This window comes from Lipotes vexillifer, unplaced genomic scaffold, assembly GCF_000442215.2.
Source record: "Lipotes vexillifer unplaced genomic scaffold, Lipotes_vexillifer_v1.1 scaffold91, whole genome shotgun sequence".
NCBI classification, from domain to species: Eukaryota; Metazoa; Chordata; class Mammalia; order Artiodactyla; family Lipotidae; genus Lipotes; species Lipotes vexillifer.
Genome location: NW_006777583.1, coordinates 4,537,897 through 4,558,954, shown reverse-complemented (window position 1 = coordinate 4,558,954; position 21,058 = coordinate 4,537,897). Strand labels below are relative to the sequence as shown.

At 38.0% G+C, this 21,058-nt stretch overlaps 1 protein-coding gene across 1 annotated transcript in view; it reads left to right on the top strand.

The window, feature by feature from the left end:
* The first annotated feature begins 632 nt into the window (after positions 1 to 632).
* The window catches only part of TRIM36 (tripartite motif containing 36), a 38,962-nt gene continuing 18,536 nt past the window's right edge, over positions 633 to 21,058 (top strand). The window contains exons 1-5 of the mRNA XM_007451208.1: positions 633 to 876; positions 2,989 to 3,223; positions 10,557 to 10,882; positions 12,429 to 12,575; positions 16,745 to 16,840. Of these exons, the coding sequence (XP_007451270.1) occupies positions 850 to 876; positions 2,989 to 3,223; positions 10,557 to 10,882; positions 12,429 to 12,575; positions 16,745 to 16,840 (831 nt within the window). The 5' untranslated portion in view covers positions 633 to 849. The remainder of the gene's footprint in view (positions 877 to 2,988; positions 3,224 to 10,556; positions 10,883 to 12,428; positions 12,576 to 16,744; positions 16,841 to 21,058) is intronic.

Here is a 21,058-nt window from a genome sequence, read left to right as displayed (position 1 = left end):
CGCGACTCTGTGTGCCGGGTGCGACGGCAAGGGAAGGCGGCCTTGGCCAGCCCTCTCCCTGCCTTCCCGGCTAGAGTCAGGAAATGGAGCTTGTGTCTGAATGCTTAGTCCGCGCTTTAGCAAAGCGCACGTTAAGAAAAATGAAGAGCAGAGGGTCGGCGCGGAGCAGCGGCCAGGGCGGTAGTCCGGGGCAGCACCGCCGGACCGCTCCACCGCGGCCCGCACCACCGCGGCCCCGCCCCGGCTCGGCCCTCGGCCTCCACCGCCCCTTCCCCGCCCTCACTTCCGACCCTCCGAGGCTTCCTACCCGGCAGGGGGCGAAGGTGGCGGCCTGGGCGGCAGTGAGGAGGGGCGGGGAAGGGGCAGAGGCGATGGCTGAGCGAGCTGGAACCCCGCCGACTGCCACACCCCCGCCCACTGCTCCGCCCCTGGGTCTTCCACCCGCCCGCCCGCCCGCGGCCCCTCCTCCTTTGTGCGGTGGGCGCTGTTGCCCGGGCGACGGCGCCGCCCCGCCCCGGCCCCGCCCTCCACGGACCCCTGGCCCTGGTCTCCGCGTGGCTGCCCGCCCAGCCGCAGGCCGCAGGAGCCGCCGCAGCAGCCGGCTGCGGGGCGGGGTTCACGGAGCCACCGTAGGGAGCAAAGCTCGTCTCTCCGCGTCTTTGCTTTCGCCCGCCCTGGCCTCCTCCTCGCCGCGTCGGTCCGCTGGTCGGGTCCGGCTGACCAGCTCGCCCTCCGGCTCCGAACCGAGGCTCCAAGGCCGTCACAGGGACCCGCTCACCAGACCCAGCCAGGGGCCGCCCGTCTGCCTGTTTGGATCCTGCCTTTGATGACACCTGGCAGAAGGCTACCATGGAGGGGGATGGTTCAGACTCGCTGGTGAGTGGGGGAGAGGGACGGCCGCCTAACGCCTCGGTGGCGGCGCGCCGGGTCCCCTGGGTCTCTCTTTCCCCTCTGCCCTGAGCCGTGAGGGACCCTCTCCCCCCGGAGGAGCGAGGGCGGACGTGTGGTGGCCCCGCTTCCTCTTCGCCTTTCCCGCCCCGGGCAGGGTTCCGCAACCCGGGGCGCCCCCTTTCTGCCCCTCAGTGGGACGGTCGGACTCGGGGTCACCGGGGCCCGGAAAAGTGTGCCACTCCTGTGCGGTGATGGCTCACCTGAGAACCTCGGGGAGTTTGGGCGGGGCTCTTTAATGGTATTCAGATTGTAGAATTAATTCGCTTTAGGGAGTCGGGTGCCCGTCGCGGCCCGGGGCGCGTGTCCCGCCTTCCTTTGTCTGGGAGCGCGGTGGCGCCGGCTCTCGAGTCCCCCTCGGACCCTCGCGGGCCTGGCCCGCAGTCGCCGCGAGCAGTGGCTCCTCCCCGTCTTTGCCTGGTCGCGGGAGGCGGGCTTACTGCAGCAGCTGTCGGGGTACAAGTGTTTTTGTTTCAAGGGGTCGGATATGCAATTCTTTCCAACTTGCTAGTTTCCCGTCGAACCTCATTTATTTTGTTTTTTTTTGTTTTTGTTTTTTCCTCATTTATTTTGACATAGCTTAATTGGGGGAGCCAGCACATCACATTTCTCTTAATCAGGTTGTTTCCTCTCAGTGAGTGTAAAATGAGCACTAAATTTTTCTTTTGCGTAAGAATTGCTTTATATCCATCGTGATTAGCAAGCTTATGCACTGCTTTGTGTACAAGAAAAGTGGAAATAATTTGAGATCTCTCAGTGGGAAGTAAACCTCTCATAAAATGGGGCGTGAGAGCCTGTTCTGAACATTCAGGAGAATAATTTCCTTTTGAATCAGATGTCAAATTCTTTACGAAATGAGAGAGGATGTGAATATTCTGTATTGTTTGATGTGAGTTGTGAGGTGTGGATATCCTCCAAATTTACTAAAACTATGATGTGATGTGGGCTTTTTTTAAACATTGTGTGATGCATCAAGAAACGCTGCGTCACAAGACCCATTGACAGTGATAAAGCCAGTTGGCTGAAGTGCTATTCTCAGGGATTATTAAAGCACTTGGTGTCATTTTAAGGGGAATACTCACATGCATTTTTATTTAACTAAAACAAGTGAATTAATTCAGTTTTAATTTTCTCAGTGTTTCCAGTAGTTGAAATGATTGTACAGGGTTATGAGTACTTTAAAATTCTACCATCATTAAAATTGCAGGTATGCTAAATATAGATTCATAGCACCTGAAGTTTGGGATCCGTGGGGAAAAACTACACAGGCAAAGGATGGGAAAACTGGTATGAGGTCATTAGACCTATTTAGTTGTGATGAGTCTAAATGTTTCTCACTGAAAATATTGCAAGCCTGCAGTATTGAGAGAGCATTTATAATGATTCCTTCTAATCCCCTATACCCTTTTAGTATTCATAAAATGCTTTTAAGATAACTGCTTTGATATGCAGCCTGAGAAACTCTTACCTACATTACAGTTGCAGCATGTGAAAAATGGTCACATTTAATGTAGAAAGTTGCAGATAATTCAGCTTGTAAATAGATTTCAAGTAGAGTTCCATGAACATAATGGCTAACCCAGTTTTTACCAGCTCTTGTTACTTGCCAGTTACAGAGCTAATGTGCTAAATAGGAATAATCCTATTCTTAGTGCTATATACTTAATTTTTATTGAAATAACTTTCAGGATTTCATTGAAGTTCTAAATCAGTTAATTAATAGTGATTTAATAACTTAATAATTGTTGATGAAATATTATGGTCCCCTAATACTTTATGCTAATTTTTCTCATACTTCAGGTTTTCTCTTTTTATTTTCTTTAACCATTTCATGCCCCTTCACCTCTAGGCAATGGATGATGAGGGGGATGTAATTAATGGTATAGACTTTCATAGCCAAAACGAAACTTCAGACTTTAAAAAAATCTGTTTAATTCTTTTTTGAAAGGTTAACACATGTACTTATACAAGAGGTATAAGCATGTTAATGTATTTACACACTAAAAGCCTTTGATTCTGATTTCTTTTTCTTAACTTAAGGTTACCATTAAGAATATCGAAAGAGAGCTCATTTGCCCGGCATGCAAGGAGCTGTTTACCCACCCGTTGATTCTCCCTTGTCAACATAGTATCTGTCATAAATGTGTAAAAGAGCTCTTACTGATGCTTGATGATTCATTCAATGACGTGGGATCAGACAACTCCAATCAGAGCAGTCCTCGACTTCGGCTTCCCTCCCCTAGCATGGATAAAATTGACAGAATTAGCAGACCAGGTATGTGGTAGAACCTGGGGTGGTGGAGTTTGGTTATATGTTCAGTGATAATTGTGGAAGGGAAATTATTTTCGTTGTTTTGGGGGTTAATCATTCCAGGTGAATAAATTAAAACTATAGTTAGAAAAGAATCCCTCTCTCTTTTAAAATGAACTTTTAAAACGTCAAAATGAACTTTTATTGTCTTTTGGTATGCATTTAAAATGGATATTGTATATTGAACACGAATTTTGTATTGAACCCATTATTAACTGTGTCTGTATTTTAGGGGGTGTTCTGACCCTGTGAAGTCCTTTATATGAGGAATGAAATAATGGACCACTGAAGTACTTACTAGGGAACCATCTATGTATGGTAATAGGTAAATAAATATGCAGAATTAAGGGATGAGACTACATAATGCCCAGTTCTAGAAGACTTTTTAGAGGAATGTTATTTGGTATCATTTTATTCCATTTTATTCTTCAGCCATTGTTTAATCCAAATTTTAAAATAAGGATTTTGAACATCAGCTGAACAGTAGTGGAATTCTGTAGTAGTGTGTAGATGTAGATCTAATTAAATGTATAGCACATGTACTATACCATTATTTATTTATTTTTAAAAATAAATTTATTTATTTTTAAAAATAAATTTATTTATTTTTAAAAATAAATTTATTTATTTTTAAAAATAAATTTATTTATTTTTAAAAATAAATTTATTTATTTTTGGCCGCGTCGGGTCTTCATTGCTGCGTGCAGGCTTTCTCTAGTTGCAGTGAGCGGGGGCTACTCTTCATTGCAGCGCATGGGCTTCTCAATGCGGTGGCTTCTCATTGTGGAGCTTGGGCTCTAGGCGCACGGACTTCAGTAGTTATGGTGCGCAAGCTCAGTAGTTGTGGCGCATGGGCTTAGTTGCTTCTGTGGCATGTGAGATCTTCCCAGACCAGGGCTCGAACCTGTGTCCCCTGCATTGGCAGGCAGATTCTTAACTACTGCGGCGCCAGGGAAGTCCTATACCATTATTACATAGCCGGTGTTTAAATTTTTTCCTGTTGGGATGGTGTTTCTTTCTTCTGAACATCTATTGCAGGATTAATGTAGATCAAAATTAATTTAAAAGCATTGGGAACAGGGCCACTGGGAAGTTAAGGGCCAGAATCGGCAGTAAGGGTCAAGGGGAGGCAGAGGTTTGGGTAGAAATACCACAGCATCATGTTCAGCACTTCCTTCCTATGGAGGAGAGTCCTCAAGCGGCCATGAGTACCAGACTTCAGGGCTTCAGCTCTGCCCAGTTTGGGCTTTGAGGTTTTCAGTTTAATCCTTTTGTCCACTATATCCATTTCTCCCTCTTTAGTATAGGAGTAACTTTTTAATATTGTAAAAAAAAAAAACCCTTTTTTAAAAATCAGAAAATAATCTTTTTCTCCTCATTTGCATTTTAGAGAATCCTATCTTTTTTGGTCCATGCTGTGATATGGAGTCTCCTTGGGCAATATTTGTGTCTATGTGCTCCATCAGAGAGTGTATAAGAGGAGATTTGTTCTAAGAGTGGTATTATGGTATTTTAAAAACATGAATTTTTAAAAATGGTAATCCAATTCCTTGGAGGATATTTTACACACATAAAAATTATATGTATATACAAAAAAGGGAGCATTAGGTAACTATGGGAGTGCAGGATGTATGAGGTTGGAGAGGGTTATGCTCTTTGTGAAGTCATCACTTTTATGTTTTTGTCCCTGTTAGGAAACTGTCATACTGAGGAGGGGAGGAAAGACAGTGATAGCTTGAAATCATTCTACCAGATAAAAATTCATATTCTGTTGGTAGATCCTCATTGGATAATTAGGGACCCTGGCTTGATTGACCAAGAAGATTCACTTTTTGTATATTAATATTCAGCACAGACCATTAAATAAAATTCTAGTTAAATACTAGTATTTCTACTGATCATTAGATTGAGCTCACATGTGTATTTCATGAAATTCTGTGTTTTATATAGACTTTGAATCTTAAGATTTGGTTAGTTTTTATGTGATCGATATAAAGTATGAATGAAATATAGATGAAAAATAGTTAACTTTCTGTTTTCAGGAACTTACCTAGCACAGTATTTGGTAGATGTTTAATAAATATGTGTTGAGTGGATGTTGAATGACAAACGTTTGCTATAAGATTTGTACAGAGCATGCCATGATGGCTTATATTTATTGATGATGGCATTTTTCCAGAACAAGAGATCAAAAATGGATTTACCGAGATGTTCCTCCCTCTTCTTTAGGAAGAACCCTGTTAAGCTGTATTATGTCCTCATGGGGGGCAAGTTAGAAAGCTTCTCTGTGGAGATCAATTATAGGAAATAAGAATATTTGGTGAAGGGATGACTGCAGAATATGATGGCTGCCTTGTGGAAGAGTAGTAGTACTCTGGGTATATTCACAGCAAAAATTCCAGATCTGTCCAATACACTAGCCACATATGGCTGTTGAGTGCTTGAAACACATTAGTCTGAATTGAGATATGCACTTGTACCCCTTAGAGTGAAAAAATGAATATAAAATACCTCTAATAATTTTATATTACATTTTGAAATGAGAGTTTTTGGATATATTGGGTTAAATATGTATTACTAAAATTAATTTCACTTGTTTATTTTTACTTTTTTGTGGCTACTGGAAAATGTAGAATGACATATGGCTTATACTTTCACACATATTCCTTTCAAATAGCATTGCATGGGTCATTTGACAGATTTTAAAATAAAAGGATGCCTTGAAAGGAGAGTAAGATTTGTGTGTATAACACTAGCATGTTAAATTGTGTAAAAATAAAAGAGCTATATAACTGTTCATTTTTGGTCATATATATGCAAGCTTTTCTCCCATTCTGTATTGCCTGTTGTCATTAAGGTACAATCATTGGTAGTAATGTTTATTTACTGTGTTGATTTAGATCACTTGAAAAAAACAAAAAAAAGATGCTTGATTTTTACTTTATATATTCAACAGCTTTCAGAAGTATGATTGTTTAAAAATACAAATCTATAGGATAAAGTATAGGTCTCTTAAGTGATGCACCAACAGTGATTAATTCTGAACTGTGATAGGATAAGCTTGATGACTGTTTTACATTGGTGGCTTTATATAAATACCATGCGTACCAGGAAAAACATTGTTTTTACTGTTAATTCAATAATTGTATTATGTGTAGGACACAGTTACTGCTTTATCTTTAGTTAACATGTTGTGAATCTTCTCTTTGAAATTAAATTCTAAATCCAGCTTTCTGTTCATTGTTCACAGCATCACAACGGAGATCTTTGGGGTGGAGAGGTAGAAAATGCTTCATTGCTTGTGTGGCCGCAGGCAGTATAGTGTTAGATTTAAATTAAATAACTTTATATAGATAAAGTTTTTTTAAAAATAAGCATCAGTGGTCAAGTCTTCAAAGTCATGTAGAAAGTGAACAAATTTGGCTGACATGACTTAAAGGTCAACAGGACTAAAATTCCAAGCAATTTCTGATGTTTTTAAATGGAGCTCTGATTATTAGTGCTTGCATTTTGCCATGTATACACACACACACAGACACACACATATCCATTATGGGATATTTTTAAAGAAAATGACATCCCCTTGTTTTTTTTTAATGTTACCTTAAAAATGCTTTACATTTACTTAGTGGAACAAAGCTTATGTTGACAGCCATATTACCCTTCGGGAGGTTAAATAAGCCAGTACTTTCTTCTGTATTTAAAAATTTGCCTAAAGGTATTGATAATTTTTGTAGTTAATACCATAATCTTTGCTTGTTTGTGCATATAGTGTATTTTTTGTTTTTATTTTAAGGTATTTGGGTTCAGAGTTTTAACACTCAGGTCTCACTTGTGGGTAAATAATGTACATTGCTTTTGTGTGAAAAGTGGGCCAACCCATTTTATTAAAATAATTTTTTTTTTTACTCCAGTTGACCTTTAAAGTAAAATTGGCTACTTTTTTTTCAGGAATGCTGGTGATACCTTAAATTTTAGTGGAGAAAATAAACACCTGAAATGTATCCCTTTTCTGGTTTCCTCACCTGCTTCTACATGCCTCGATTTTAAAATCTTACAGCCACTTCTAGAAGCCACGTGTAATCCATTCTCTTACAGGCTTTAGTGAGTCCCTGAGAATTTTAAGTGTTGAAAGTTAATAATTAGGAGGAAAGATAGGAACAGTTTGCTTAAAAAATTACCTTGTTACCTACTTTTGCTTCAGAGGGTAGTCGAGAAAAAGTTTTTGCAGTTTGAAAATGCTGATACTCAAAGGGTAAATGTAACTCATAGGCATCAGATGGTCAGAATGTGGAAGTATTAAGGTGGAAGCACAAGGCATCAGCCCAATGCACAACACCAGGAAGCCCAACGTGACTGTCCAGCATGAGGAGAAATAGTCTACTTAACATGTCCAGGTGTTAACAGTGGGGAAGTTGTTTGCAGCCAGGATATGGGAGAAGATGCAGCTGGCACAGGTTTGGAACCTGTTATGAATTGACTCTCTTTGTTTTGAAATACTTTATTATTCTCTTTGATCATTTAAACGGTAAAACATATGATGGAAAGCTGACTTTTTGGGGGGGATTTGCTATAAACGATTTTGAAATTTTTATTGCATCTTCATTTTATAATTGTTTCGTGGTTTATGCTTTACTAATTTAATCTGTCTTTGAAGTTAAAGGTATGGGGGAAAGAATTAATTCTGTGAGGTGGCAGTGTTCAGATAATTAGCAAATATTATTGACCCCACAGATGGAGTTTGACATAGAAAATTGCATTGCTTGGCCTATATTGCTTCTTTACCTTTCTAAGACATTATTACTTTTTTTCCCCATTATATCATGCTACTGGGTAGTACTGTCCCATAGACCTTTCTATAATTATAGAAATGTTTGACCCTGCACCATACAAGATGGTAGCCACTAGCCATATGTGGCTCTTGAGAATTTTAAATGTGGGTGCTACAACTAAGGAAATGAATTTTAAATTAAATTTTAATTAAATTTAAATAGCCACAGTTGGCTAATGTTTACTATATTAGCAGAGTTATAGAGAAATATTGATTCCGTTATGTTTTATTCTTAGTTCTACCATCTTGATTTTTTTCCATCAGGCTCACTTCCCAGAATATCCTTAGATCTGTCCTGTTTTCTTTATTGCCCTGAATATATATTCTATTGATTGTTTTTATGAAAACAATGGTAGAAGTTAAGACAGATGAAATAAAAGTTCTTTAGCAGATATATTGATTTAATATTTTGTCTGATATAAGAAGTTGAGTGTGATGCTTTACACCTTTTTTTTATTATTATTATAAAAACAAAAGAGGTTTACAGAAAAGGGATAAAACTTTTTTTCTAAAATTTCTGAACATGAGGCCAGAATCTGGGTGTCACCAGTGTATGTGTTAAAGCGTGATTTTACTGGCATAATTTACTTTTGTTTTTCCCCATTACTTAATTGATCACAATCTTCTATTCATAGAACCAATAGTTCATTTTTTTAAAAACATTGACTGTTGAGATTAGTTATCCATTTTAATTTATATCACCTAGTTCATGTGTGGAAGCATGCAATTAAATATGAATTTCCATTTGTTTAAGCTTGACCACTGTACTATATCACTTCCAGAATTATTTGGCTTGTTTTTTCACTAAACAAAATTTTCATTGGCATGTGTTTTAAAAGTAGCTCTGCTGCTTATTTTATTATGTGCCTGCTGTGGTGTGAAATATCTTGTACTGTATTGCATGTTTTTAGAATTATTACAAGAGTATGTTTCATGTAGGATTTTCAAATTTTTATGGGGCAGATTTTTTTGTATGCTTTTTTGGGTATATTTTAAAATGTGAAGGTTAAAAATATCTTTAAATATTTTGAAAATATATAAAATTTAAAATAGTGCAGCTGCATGTTTGTTGCATAAGTAGCTTTGGGGGCTTAATGCCATTTTGCATGGTGTAAAGTCACTTCAAATGAATAATATCGTGGGCTGATCACTAAATTTTACCTGTAGTGATTTATGTAGTGATATGCCAGATATCTTTTAAGACAGACTTCAGTGATGATAGTAATGTTGCCAAGGCAATATTAATACAGCTGTTTAAAGACCTTTTCTAAATGTCATATACTAAGTTTAACCATTCACTTTTGGTACTGGATACATAGTAGTATGAAAGAAGACTGTAGGTTAAAAAGTTTGTGTTTATATTTAGGAAGTTATTTTGTGGGCAACCAAGGCTACATACTCAAATTTATACAGAAGAGGAGGGAACATGATAGGCATACACCTGTGTTAAACAGACTACCCCAGATTCTTGTGAACCTGTGGGTAAGGACTGTCATGGCTTGGTTTCTTGATTTGTTAAAATCAGGATAATACTGAAGAAGAGTGTGATGTTTAAGGTCATTCATTGTATTATTTATATATTGTAAAGTTATCTATAATTTTTTTGGTGTATCTTCTGGCTTACTGAATTAAATAATCTTCATGATTCTTTTTTTCAGGTCATAAGAAGATATTAAATGGTTGGTTCCTCTTAAAGTCACTAGATTCTAGATCTATGAATGAGCTTTTTACTCTTTTATAGATTGCACTCAATTAACTAATGATTTTGCCTACTGAATTTTCTAGATAAAACAATACTACAGTGGGATACCCTCTCTTGTGGTGGTTCTTAACAGTTTTGTGGTCACATATTCTTTTGAGAATCTGATAAAAGCTATGGGTTGTTTAACCAGAAAATATGTATGGATACATACATGCGGAATTTTGCATATAATTTCAAATAGTTTACCAAACTATTTGAATCTTCCTGGAGTCAATCCATGGACCCTGGCTGGGTTAAGGACTCTTGCTCTTTTATGTATAAACTCAGTTCCTATCAATGAGCCAAGGCTGTGTTCATTTAAGTGCAAGCCAAATTCCTTTGGGAATGATATATGAAATTAACTATAAATGTTAATTGTATAATTTCAAAAGATCTTGACCCTGTGTAGTATTGTATTATATGTTTTGTCCACATATCTGTTTGATTTAATATGTTTTTTATATGGGATTTATTACAGAATAATTTCATTCCTTTTTGATTTGATCACTGTTTAATAACTTGGGCTTATCTTTTGTATGCCAAGGAAAAACCATTTTAAAAAAAGCATTTTCAGTACATAAATTGATTTATATGGAGCCACTTTGAGTATTATGTTTTTGCAATATATTTGTAGTTATGTATCTTTCCAAAACATGACTCCTTAGTTTTCATTCTATCCATTTTCCTACTGATGTAACTAAACAAGGACTTAACTAATTACACAGGCTGGAAGCGCAATTCATTGACCCCTAGGACAACTACTTTTCCTTGTCCTGGCTGTGAACATGATGTGGATCTTGGAGAACGGGGAATCAACGGTCTGTTTCGAAATTTCACTTTGGAAACTATTGTTGAAAGATATCGTCAGGCAGCCAGGGCAGCCACAGCCATTATGTGTGACCTTTGTAAACCACCACCTCAGGAATCCACAAAAAGTTGCATGGACTGTAGTGCAAGCTACTGCAATGAATGCTTCAAAATTTATCATCCTTGGGGTACTGTAAAAGCGCAACATGAGTATGTGGGCCCAACTACGAATTTTAGACCCAAGGTAAGTGAAATTTCTGTTAAGTTAGAGTATTAAACTTAATATGAGAAGATAAATTATAACAAGTGTAGAACCTGACAGTAAGAAGGGAAATAACTTTAAAAGCTGGAACAAGAAATTAAGGCCTAGTAGTTGGAGTTATTTAGTATGTTGCTGAAAATCCCCAGAGCTTAGAAGGCAATATTATGGTTCACTCTATTACAATACAGTGTGATACAATACAATATATGAATGTTTGTAATGATAACTGAGTAAGAGAGGAAAGGTGATGTCAGATATACTCTCTAAGATTGAAATGGTTAAAGTTAAAAAGCTTTTGTGCTTTAACATGATAAATCCATAATTGTCTAAAAGATGTGATTGGGAAACATTCTGACATTTTTGGTTACCTAAAATTGTATTATGAATAAATAAGAGTAACTACAGCCTAATAGTTTGAAGCTTATGATATAATGGTTATATAGTATTTAAAGTGGAATTTGCATTTCTTAAATATTCTGGGTAATTTCTATAGTAACGTACAGAAAAACTTTATGAATGAATGGAGTTATAGATGAAACAAAATAGTGAATAGTGTAATTCACTATAGTCAAATTCTAAAAAGGTGTCTCATCCTATAGAATATTTGCCTTATAATTTTGAGTTCTTGCATTCCTTGCAGAAAGCCTGACTTTATATTCTATTTTAAATGTAATGGCTTTGAGAATGTAGGAACCTGGGCATGCTTAGAAATTTGAAATCTTTTCTAGTTTTTCTCCTGGAGCTACACACTGGTATTAGGACTTTTTATAATGGAATTAAAAAAAATTTTCTCTATCAGACCAGTTGTAGTTGCTTAAAATCTAATCTTTTGGAATAATGGGCAGCTTTTTGATTTCCATTAACACACTAGTTTAAAAGAATCCTCCTTCTTTTCCAAATGAAAACAGCTACATTATGTAAAAATTCAGTGTAACTATGATGATAGTTTACAGAGTAAACAAAAAGGTAGAAACTTAAATCAGGAGAACACAGTTCTAAATTTGGTCAATGTGTGTGCAATCAATATGTAAAAGCAAACATCTGGAAGCTTATAAAGTGTTCCAAGACTCTCCTAGTAACAGATTTCTTGTGAGGATAATGAGGCTATGGGTCCTCATAAGTTATTTGTTATGATACCTTAAAAAATATTGATCATGATCATTAAGAACTTACCTAGTCATTATGATCAGAGGACCTTCCTAGCTTGTTTAAGCATTTCACTTAAGTCTTATAGGAAGTAACTTTTTTACCTTCTTATCACCAGATTTAGAGGAAATAACACTTACATAATTAATTGGCCATTTGAACCCTCAAATTGAAAAACAGTAATTCTAATGTAGAGAATTCTCATATAATGTACCAAATGCTTTTATTTCTTTTTACACTTTCATTACTTTAAATGGCTTTATTTAGTGATTTCATAAAGCAAATCTTTGTGGTTTGGGACTTTATCCAATTACTTGAAATCTTTTGAGTGCCATGTAAGCTATGAAGACCCTTAATTCCACTTTTATTCTTTATTCAATAGATTTTAATGTGCCCAGAACATGAAACGGAGAGAATAAACATGTACTGTGAATTATGTAGGAGGCCAGTTTGTCATCTCTGTAAGTTGGGTGGTAATCATTCCAACCACCGTGTAACCACTATGAGCAGTGCCTACAAAACCTTAAAGGTAGAACTTATTTTTAGAACTAAATTTTGATCCTTTATAACTTTAGACCTTTAACTTTTTCTGTATAAAATCATACTGTGCATATTGTGTGGTCTGTTTTACTGAAATGAGTTAATAATCTAAAGTGTTACTTAATGATCTATTAATATTAGGTTGTTAGTATTTCTGACCAGGCAGCTCTTTGTCCTACTGATATCTAGTTCTGAGGAAAGAGGGATGAAGGCCTCTTCATTATGATCCATCCCTACATGAGCCCAATGCTACGACATTGAGTGTGGTTACAGGAGTGACACACTTTGAAGGGTAGTAGCTGTTTTAAGACACTTGATTCTTATTGCTGCCAAAAGAATTAGTATAAACATTTTTGTTTATTCTGGTGGGTTCCAGCTAAAACTGAGTTATTTACTGTCTGTTAACCTTATACATGGCCTTTTTTTTTTTTTCGGTACACGGGCCTCTCACTGTTGTGGCCTCTCCCGTTGCAGAGCACAGGCTCTGGACGCGCAGGCTCAGGGTCCATGGCTCACGGGCCCAGCCACTCCGCGGCATGTGGGATCTTCCCGGACCGGGGCACGAACCCGTGTCCCCTGCTTTGGCAGGCGGACTCTCAACCACTGCGCCACCAGGGAAGCCCACGTGGCCCTTTTAAAACTTTCAAATTTGATAATCTACAGCCAAGTAGGCAGTGGTATAGTGCTATTTTTTTGTTTCATTCTTTTTTCCTTTTTAAAAGGGAATCAATTCATTTATAAATCTACTACCCATTTAAATTTTTGATTCCTTTAACAATATGTGTATGCATTTTTTGACCTGTATCTATTTTGCATCTATACAGCTTCATATTTTGTATTTTGTATGTCTGACATGCTCAGTCATCCCTCTACATTGAACACATGGGTTACAGTATTGTTGTTTTATTGTCCGTCCTCATTTACTAATTCTGTTATCTGTGTCATTACTAGGTCAATTTTGACTGAATTTTCTTATCATTATGAGTTGTATTCCCCTCCTCCTTTGCAAGCCTGGCAACTTTTGATTGGCTGCCAGGTATTGTAAAGCTCACCTTGTTGGGCACTGGATATTTTTATATTCCTAAAGATATTCTTGAGTTTTCTTCTGTTGTGTGATGAAGTTACTTGGGAACAATTTGTTCCTTTTTGGTCTTGCTGTTAAGCTTTGTTAGGACAGAGCAGCATTTTGTTCTAGGACTAATTTCATGTGATTATTGAAGTAAAGCCATTTGTTTACTCTTCCCAATGCCCTATGAATTTTGAGGGTTTTTTGTTTTTTTTTTTTTAGTCTGGCTGGTGGGGAACAGGCACTATTTCCGGCATGTGTGAGCTCTGAAATTGTTCCTTCTAATTCTTTTGGGTGATACTTGCCCTGGCCTGTGGCAATTTCCTCACACATAAAAATTGATCAAAACTCATATGAATAAGCAAGGGGGCTGCTTGGTAAATCTCTGGAGTTCTTTCTCTTTATGGCCACCTGTTCTTAGGTGTTATGTTTTATAAACTCTGGCCTCCCCAGACTCCCAGCTTCATCACCTCATCTCATGGGAGATCCTGGACCCCATTTGAGTTCTCTGCACCAGGCCTGGGAAGCCTTCTCCTGACAGTAAGCTGAGAGCAATCATAGGCTCATCTTGTTTCCCATCCCTCAGGGACACTGCTTTTTGTTTCTTGATGTCCATTGTCTTGAGAGCTGTTTCATTTATTCTGTTAGGATTTTTTAGTTGTTTCAAGTGGGTAAATCCAGTCTTTGTTTCTCTGTTGTGCCTCACAGTGGCAATAACACTGTTTGCTAATTTTAACTTTGACACCTTTTTTGTTTGTTTCTTATTGGTTGGATATTATGTAAGTTGTCCAAAATTTTTTTTTCCTGTTACTTGGAATCAATATTTGACAATAGCATACACTTAAGTTATCCTTTGCCTTGTTGTTAATTTCTCCCATTTATGTTTCACACTTTTAAAAATGAGACTCTGTAATGGATTTTTCAATTTATTCACTTTTTAGTAAGAGTAAAATTATTCAGTTCTGCTGAAAGTAGCAAACAGATCTCCCTAGATCTTCCTTTTTACTTGTTTTAGATTTTAAGCCAGAGGCCTTCATGATGTAGGTGACATAGGTAGGTTTATAATATCATTTTCATTTTTACTCACTTGAGTGTTACAGGAAGAGAGCTCAAACTCTGCTGGGTGTTAGAATCACCTGGAACACTTGGTAGAACTATGGAAGCCAGGCCTGTACTACTTTAATGACCTTGGGCCTCTATGTTCTTTATGGACTCTCAGGAGACTGATGCACACCAGCATTTGAGAACCACTGCTCTAGAGGAAGCTTTGAGCAACTTTGGGGTCCTTGAGAATTTAGCCACTGATCAGTTCCTAGAGAACTGGGGTCCTAATAACACTAAAGGATTTAAACTTTCTCATGTTAGATGAACTTCTTGGATAAAACGCCTAGTATCAGTGTCTGGTGCATATACTTTCTCGAGGATTATGAATAAATGGACCACTGATTCTTGGTTAAGACAAATCTAGTCTTAACACAGACTGCCTAAGTTTAAAGGGACTGACAAGACTGGAGCCATCTCAGATAAAGGCTGTGGTTGGCCAGAGACTTGGTCTAAGCATCACAGCTCACTGGAACCACTTAGACCTTGGATGGTGTTTCTGAATTCTATCCTCTATTCTTCTCTAGCCTATTTAGCACTGTTAACTTAAGCTGTTTCAGAACTAAGCCCTACTTCAGTTTAAATGGCCAAATTCCTTTCTTTGCTCCTATAGCTAAAAAGAGTGCCAGCACTCATACCCCGTAGGTCTGGTCCTAACATGGGCCTGACAGCGGTGGTATTGGAGGAACTATCATCTTCCTTGCAGCTTGGTGCTGAGGAAGCACCTCTCAGCCTGTGACATCATGGTTAATGTGTGGTGAGGAGTTTTCTAGTTCAGCTATTGACTATGTGATATTTGTACTCAGTGAGCTTTGGTTTCCTTATCTGCAAAATGCTGGATTAAAATGCAGGATTTTAATGTCTCTTCCTATCCTTAACATCCTATGATTTCCTTCTTGGTCCCATCCTGCCTTGAGTTCTCAGAAATCTTTTTCCTCTGCCTAACAGGTCTTTCCTCTGTCCCTCCAGTGAGCCATCAAGGAAACTCACTGGGTCTGATTGCTGGGTGTCCCAAAGAGTTAAAGATGGGCCATGCTGGAGACCTGTCACTTTCATTTCTGCATACGTTCTCTTACCCTGTAACATGGTCTAAGTAAAAAAAGAGGACGATGATATAAGAAGGAGACTCACTTCTTTAATTCCTAGGAGCTTTGCCCCTCTTCTTCCTAACTCTTTTCAACCCTTAGTCCAGTTGTGAGCAAGAAATGTTCAGATCCTCCTGTCAGGGCTACAGCATGGGAGGTGTTTTCTGGATGTTCTTATTCTAACTTAGTCTCAGGATACATTGTCTCTTACTGCTTTGTACCCCGTGGTGCGTCAGGGTATTATTGTTTGTTTTTAAATGTATTTCAGGTATATTAATGTTTTCTGGGCTACACTAGTGATCTCACCAAAATCTATGACATTATTTCTATGGTAAACTATACCAGTTTCAAAATGACTACTTTATGAACAAACTATTCAGTAAGCTCTTGAAGTTACCTATTTTTACAAATCTGTGTTTTCATTATGGTGTATTGTGTAATTGTTTAGTGAACATCCAGGCTGGGATGGACTCTGAAGATTATTTTGGAAGAGTCTTTGTTGTTTTTCCTGTTGTGTGTGGGGTGTGTGTGTGTGAGAGTGAATTATAAAATCTGGTGGAAGACACTATTTGGATTGCTGCCCTTCCATCTACTTAGAAGCCTTGGGAGGAAGCATTCTGGGAGTGATGATGAGACAACAAAAATATGCTATTTGTGTATTCAGGAGTTTTTACTAATCTGAGCATCACTACCTTGTTCTTTTTTCTAACTGCTTCTAATCCCTCATGTATCTTTAGGTCTGTGTGCTCAACGCCAGTGACTGTTTACCCTGGGTTAATAACGATAATCACCATTGTTGATTTTACTGTCTGTTCATCATAGGCTAGAGAAGAGGATACTGTGTTAAAAGAAATTCTGGAAGGCCTTTGTTACACTTCTATTTCTGTTTCTAATATATTCCAATAGGAAAAGCTTTCAAAAGATATTGATTACCTTATTGGCAAGGAGAGCCAGGTGAAGAGTCAGATTTCTGAACTAAACTTGTTAATGAAAGAAACGGAGGTAAGTGATAAGCTGGTTTGCATATTTTTCACTTATTCATTCAGACATTCATATTCCAGAATATGAATTCATATTCATTCATAAAATCCAGACGGTATTATTTGAGCTGGGAGTACAAAGTTGTGTTAGATCTCACTCCTGCTTTTCTGGGACTAAGAAAACAAATGTAAAATATAATGCTATGTGATTAGTGCTGATAGAGGTTGTGATTAAATGATATTGGAACACAGAGGAAAGAATGACTAATTCTTTAATGTGGCAGTTAACGAGTTCTCCAAAGTAGCAATATAAGGAAAATAATAGCTTTTATGATTATCTGTATCTTATAAAACTAACAGATTGCATTTGAAAAATGTACTATATGTCGATAAGACCAGGTTTATTTAAGTTTGCAGATACTCCGAAGTATATTCCTGTCACAGATGTTCACCAAAAGACATGTATTAAGATGTTCTTAGCTGCATTATTTGTGATAGCCACAAAATGGAAAGTACTCAAATGTTCATTAACAGTGGAATATAAATAGCAGTGAAGGATGAATATCTACAACTATGTGCAACAATGTAGATAAGTCTGGCACTAATATTGAAAGGAAGATGCCAAATACAAAGGAGTACATGCTGGGTGATTCCAAGACAGGTGAAACAAGACTGTGTTGTTCAGGATAAGAGTTACTGAAGAGAGGGAGGATTAGTGCCTGGAAAAGTTATAAGGGAGGCTTCTGGGATACTGGTAATACTGTTCAATCTGGATGCTGGTTACATGGGTGTGGTTGTAAGGCCTCACTGATCCTTACACTTATATGTACATTTTCCTCTTTGCATATTATACTTCAGTAAAAAATTTAAAAAACTGATAGCACTTGAAAAATCTAGTAAGAGAGGATAGGACTGGCTTATTGTAAAATTCCTAATGGTCTTCACTGATTTTGATCCCTATTTCTTTTCTCTATTTGAAATAAACTGAAGAGCCATTACCCTTGATTACTTTATGTTTTGTAATTAAATATAAAAATATTCTGGCTAGTATGAGACTGTCATTTCTTACAATTTTTTTTCAAAAATGGGTAAAAATCATTGAAAAATTATGTGAATTAGCACCATATTACCAGTAAATTTTTTTGAATTTTATTTTATTTATTTTTTTATAGAGCATGTTCTTATTAGTCATCCATTTTATACACATCAGTGTATACATGTCAATCCCAATCTCCCAATTCATCACACCACCACCCCCACCCACAGCTGCTTTCCTCCCTTGGTGTCCATGCGTTTGTTCTCTACATCTGTGTCTCAATTTCTGCCCTGCACACTGGTTCATCTGTACCATTTTTCTAGGTTCCACATATATGCGTTAATATGCGATATTTGTTTTTCTGACTTACTTCACTCTGTATGACAGTCTCTAGATTCATCCACGTCTCTACAAATGACCCAATTTCGTTCCTTTTCATGGCTGAGTAATGTTCCACTGTATATATGTACCACATCTTCTTTATCCATTTGTCTGTCGATGGGCATTTAGGTTGCTTCCATGACCTGGCTATTGTAAATAGTGCTGCCCTGAACATTGGGGTGCATGTGTCTTTTTTTTTTTTTTTTTTTTTGCAGTAAGTGGGCCTCTCACTGTTGTGGACTCTCCCGTTGTGGAGCACAGGCTCTGGACATGCAGGCTCAGTGGCCATGGCTTGCAGGCTCAGCGGCCATGGCTCACAGGCCCAGCTGCTCCGCGGCATGTGGGATCTTCCCGAACCGGGGCACGAACCTGTGTCCCCTGCATTGGCAGGCGGACTCTCAACCACTGCGCCACCAGGGAAGCCCACATGTGTCTTTTTGAATTACAGTTTTCTCTGGGTATATGCCCAGTAGTGGGATTGCTGGGTCATATGGTAATTCTATTTTTAGTTTTTTAAGGAACCTCCATAATGTTCTCCATAGTGGCTGTATCAATTTACATTCCCACCAACAGTGCAGGAGAGTTCCCTTTTCTCCACGCCCTCTCTAGCATTTGTTGTTTGTAGATTTTCTGATGATGCCCATTCTAACTGGTGTGAGGTGATATGTCATTGTAGTTTTGATTTGCATTTCTCTAATAATTAGTGATGTTGAGCAGCTTTTCATGTGTCTCTTGGCCATCTGTCCGTCTTCTTTGGAGAAATGTCTATTGAGGTCTTCTGCCCAGTTTTTGATTGGGTTGTTTGTTTTTTTAATATTGAGCTGCATGAGCTGTTTATATATCTTGGAGATTAATCCTTTGTCCATTGATTCGTTTGCAAATAGTTTCTCCCTTTCTGAGGGCTGCCTTTTCGTCTTGTTTGTAGTTTCCTTTCTTTTGCAAAAGCTTTTAAGTTTCATTTGGTCCCATTTGTTTACTTTTGTTTTTATTTCCATTACTCTAGGAGGTGAATCAGAAAAGATCTTGGTGTGATTTATGTCCAAGAGTGTTCTTCTTATGTCTTCCTCTAAGAGTTTTTTTTTTTTAATTGGAGTATAATTGCTTTACAGTGGTGTGTTAGTTTCTGCTTTATAACAGTGAATCAGTGATACATATACATTTGTTCCCGTATCTCTTCCCTCTTGCGTCTCCCTCCCTCCCACCCTCCCTATCCCACCCCTCCAGGCGGTCACAAAGCACTGAGCTGATCTCCCTGTGCTATGCGGCTGCTTCCCACTAGCTATCCACCTTACGTTTGGTAGTGTATATATGTCTATGCCTCTCTCTCACTTTGTCACAGCATACCATTCCCCCTCCCCATATCCTCAAGTTCATTCTCTAGTAGGTCTGTGTCTTTATTCCTGTCTTACCCCGAGGTTCTTCATGACACTTTTTTTCCTTAAATTCCATATATATGTGTTAGTATATGGTATTTGTCTTTCTCTTTCTGACTTACTTCACTCTGTATGACAGACTCTAGGCCTATCCACCTCATTACAAATAGCTCAATTTCATTTCTTTTTATGGCTGAGTAATATTCCATTGTATATATGTGCCACATCTTCTTTATCCATTTCTAGTCTCATGGCGTTGTGGTCGGAAAAGATACTTGATATAATTTCAATTTTCTTAAATTTACCAAGGCTTGATTTGTGACCCAAGATATGATCTATCCTGGAGAATGTTCCATGAGCACTTGAGAAAAATGTGTATTCTGTTGTTTTTGGATGGAGTGTCCTATAAATATCAATTAAGTCCATCCTGTTTAATGTATCATTTAAAGCTTGTGTTTCCTTATTTATTTTCATTTTGGATGATCTGTCCATTGGTGAAAGTGGGGTGTTGAAGTCCCCTACTATGAATGTGTTACTGTCGATTTCCCCTTTTATGGCTGTTAGTTTTTGCCTTATGTATTGAGGTGCTCCTTTGTTGGGTGCATAAATATTTACAATTGTTATATCTTCTTCTTGGATCGATCCCTTAATCATTATGTAGTGTCCTTCTTTGTCTCTTCTGATAGTCCTTATTTTAAAGTCTATTTTGTCTGATATGAGAATTGCTACTCCAGCTTTCTTTTGGTTTCCATTTGCATGGAATATCTTTTTCCATCCCCTTACTTTCAGTCTGTATGTGTCTCTAGGTCTGAAGTGGGTCTCTTGTAGACAGCATATATATGGGTCTTGTTTTTGTATCCATTCAGCCAATCTGTGTCTTTTGGTGGGAGCATTTAGTCCATTTACATTTAAGGTAATTATCGATATGTATGTTCCTATTCCCATTTTCTAAATTGTTTTGGGTTCGTTATTATAGGACTTTTCCTTCTCTTGTGTTTTTGTCTAGAGAAGTTCCTTTAGCATTTGTTGTAAAGCTGGTTTGGTGGTGCTGAACTCTCTCAGCTTTTGCTTGTCTGTAAAGGTTTTAATTTCTCCATCAAATCTGAATGAGATCCTTGCTGGGTAGAGTAATCTTGGTTGCAGGTTTTTCTCCTTCATCACTTTCAGTATGTCCTGCCACTCCCTTCTGGCTTGTAGAGTTTCTGCTGAGAGATCAGCTGTTAACCTTATGGGGATTCCCTTGTGTGTTATTTGTTGTTTTTCCCTTGCTGCTTTTAATATGCTTTCTTTGTATTTAGTTTTTGACAGTTTGATTAATATGTGTCTTGGCGTATTTCTCCTTGAATTTATCCTGTATGGGACTCTCTGTGCTTCCTGAACTTGATTAACTATTTCCTTTCCCATATTAGGGAAGTTTTCAACTATAATCTCTTCAAATATTTTCTCAGTC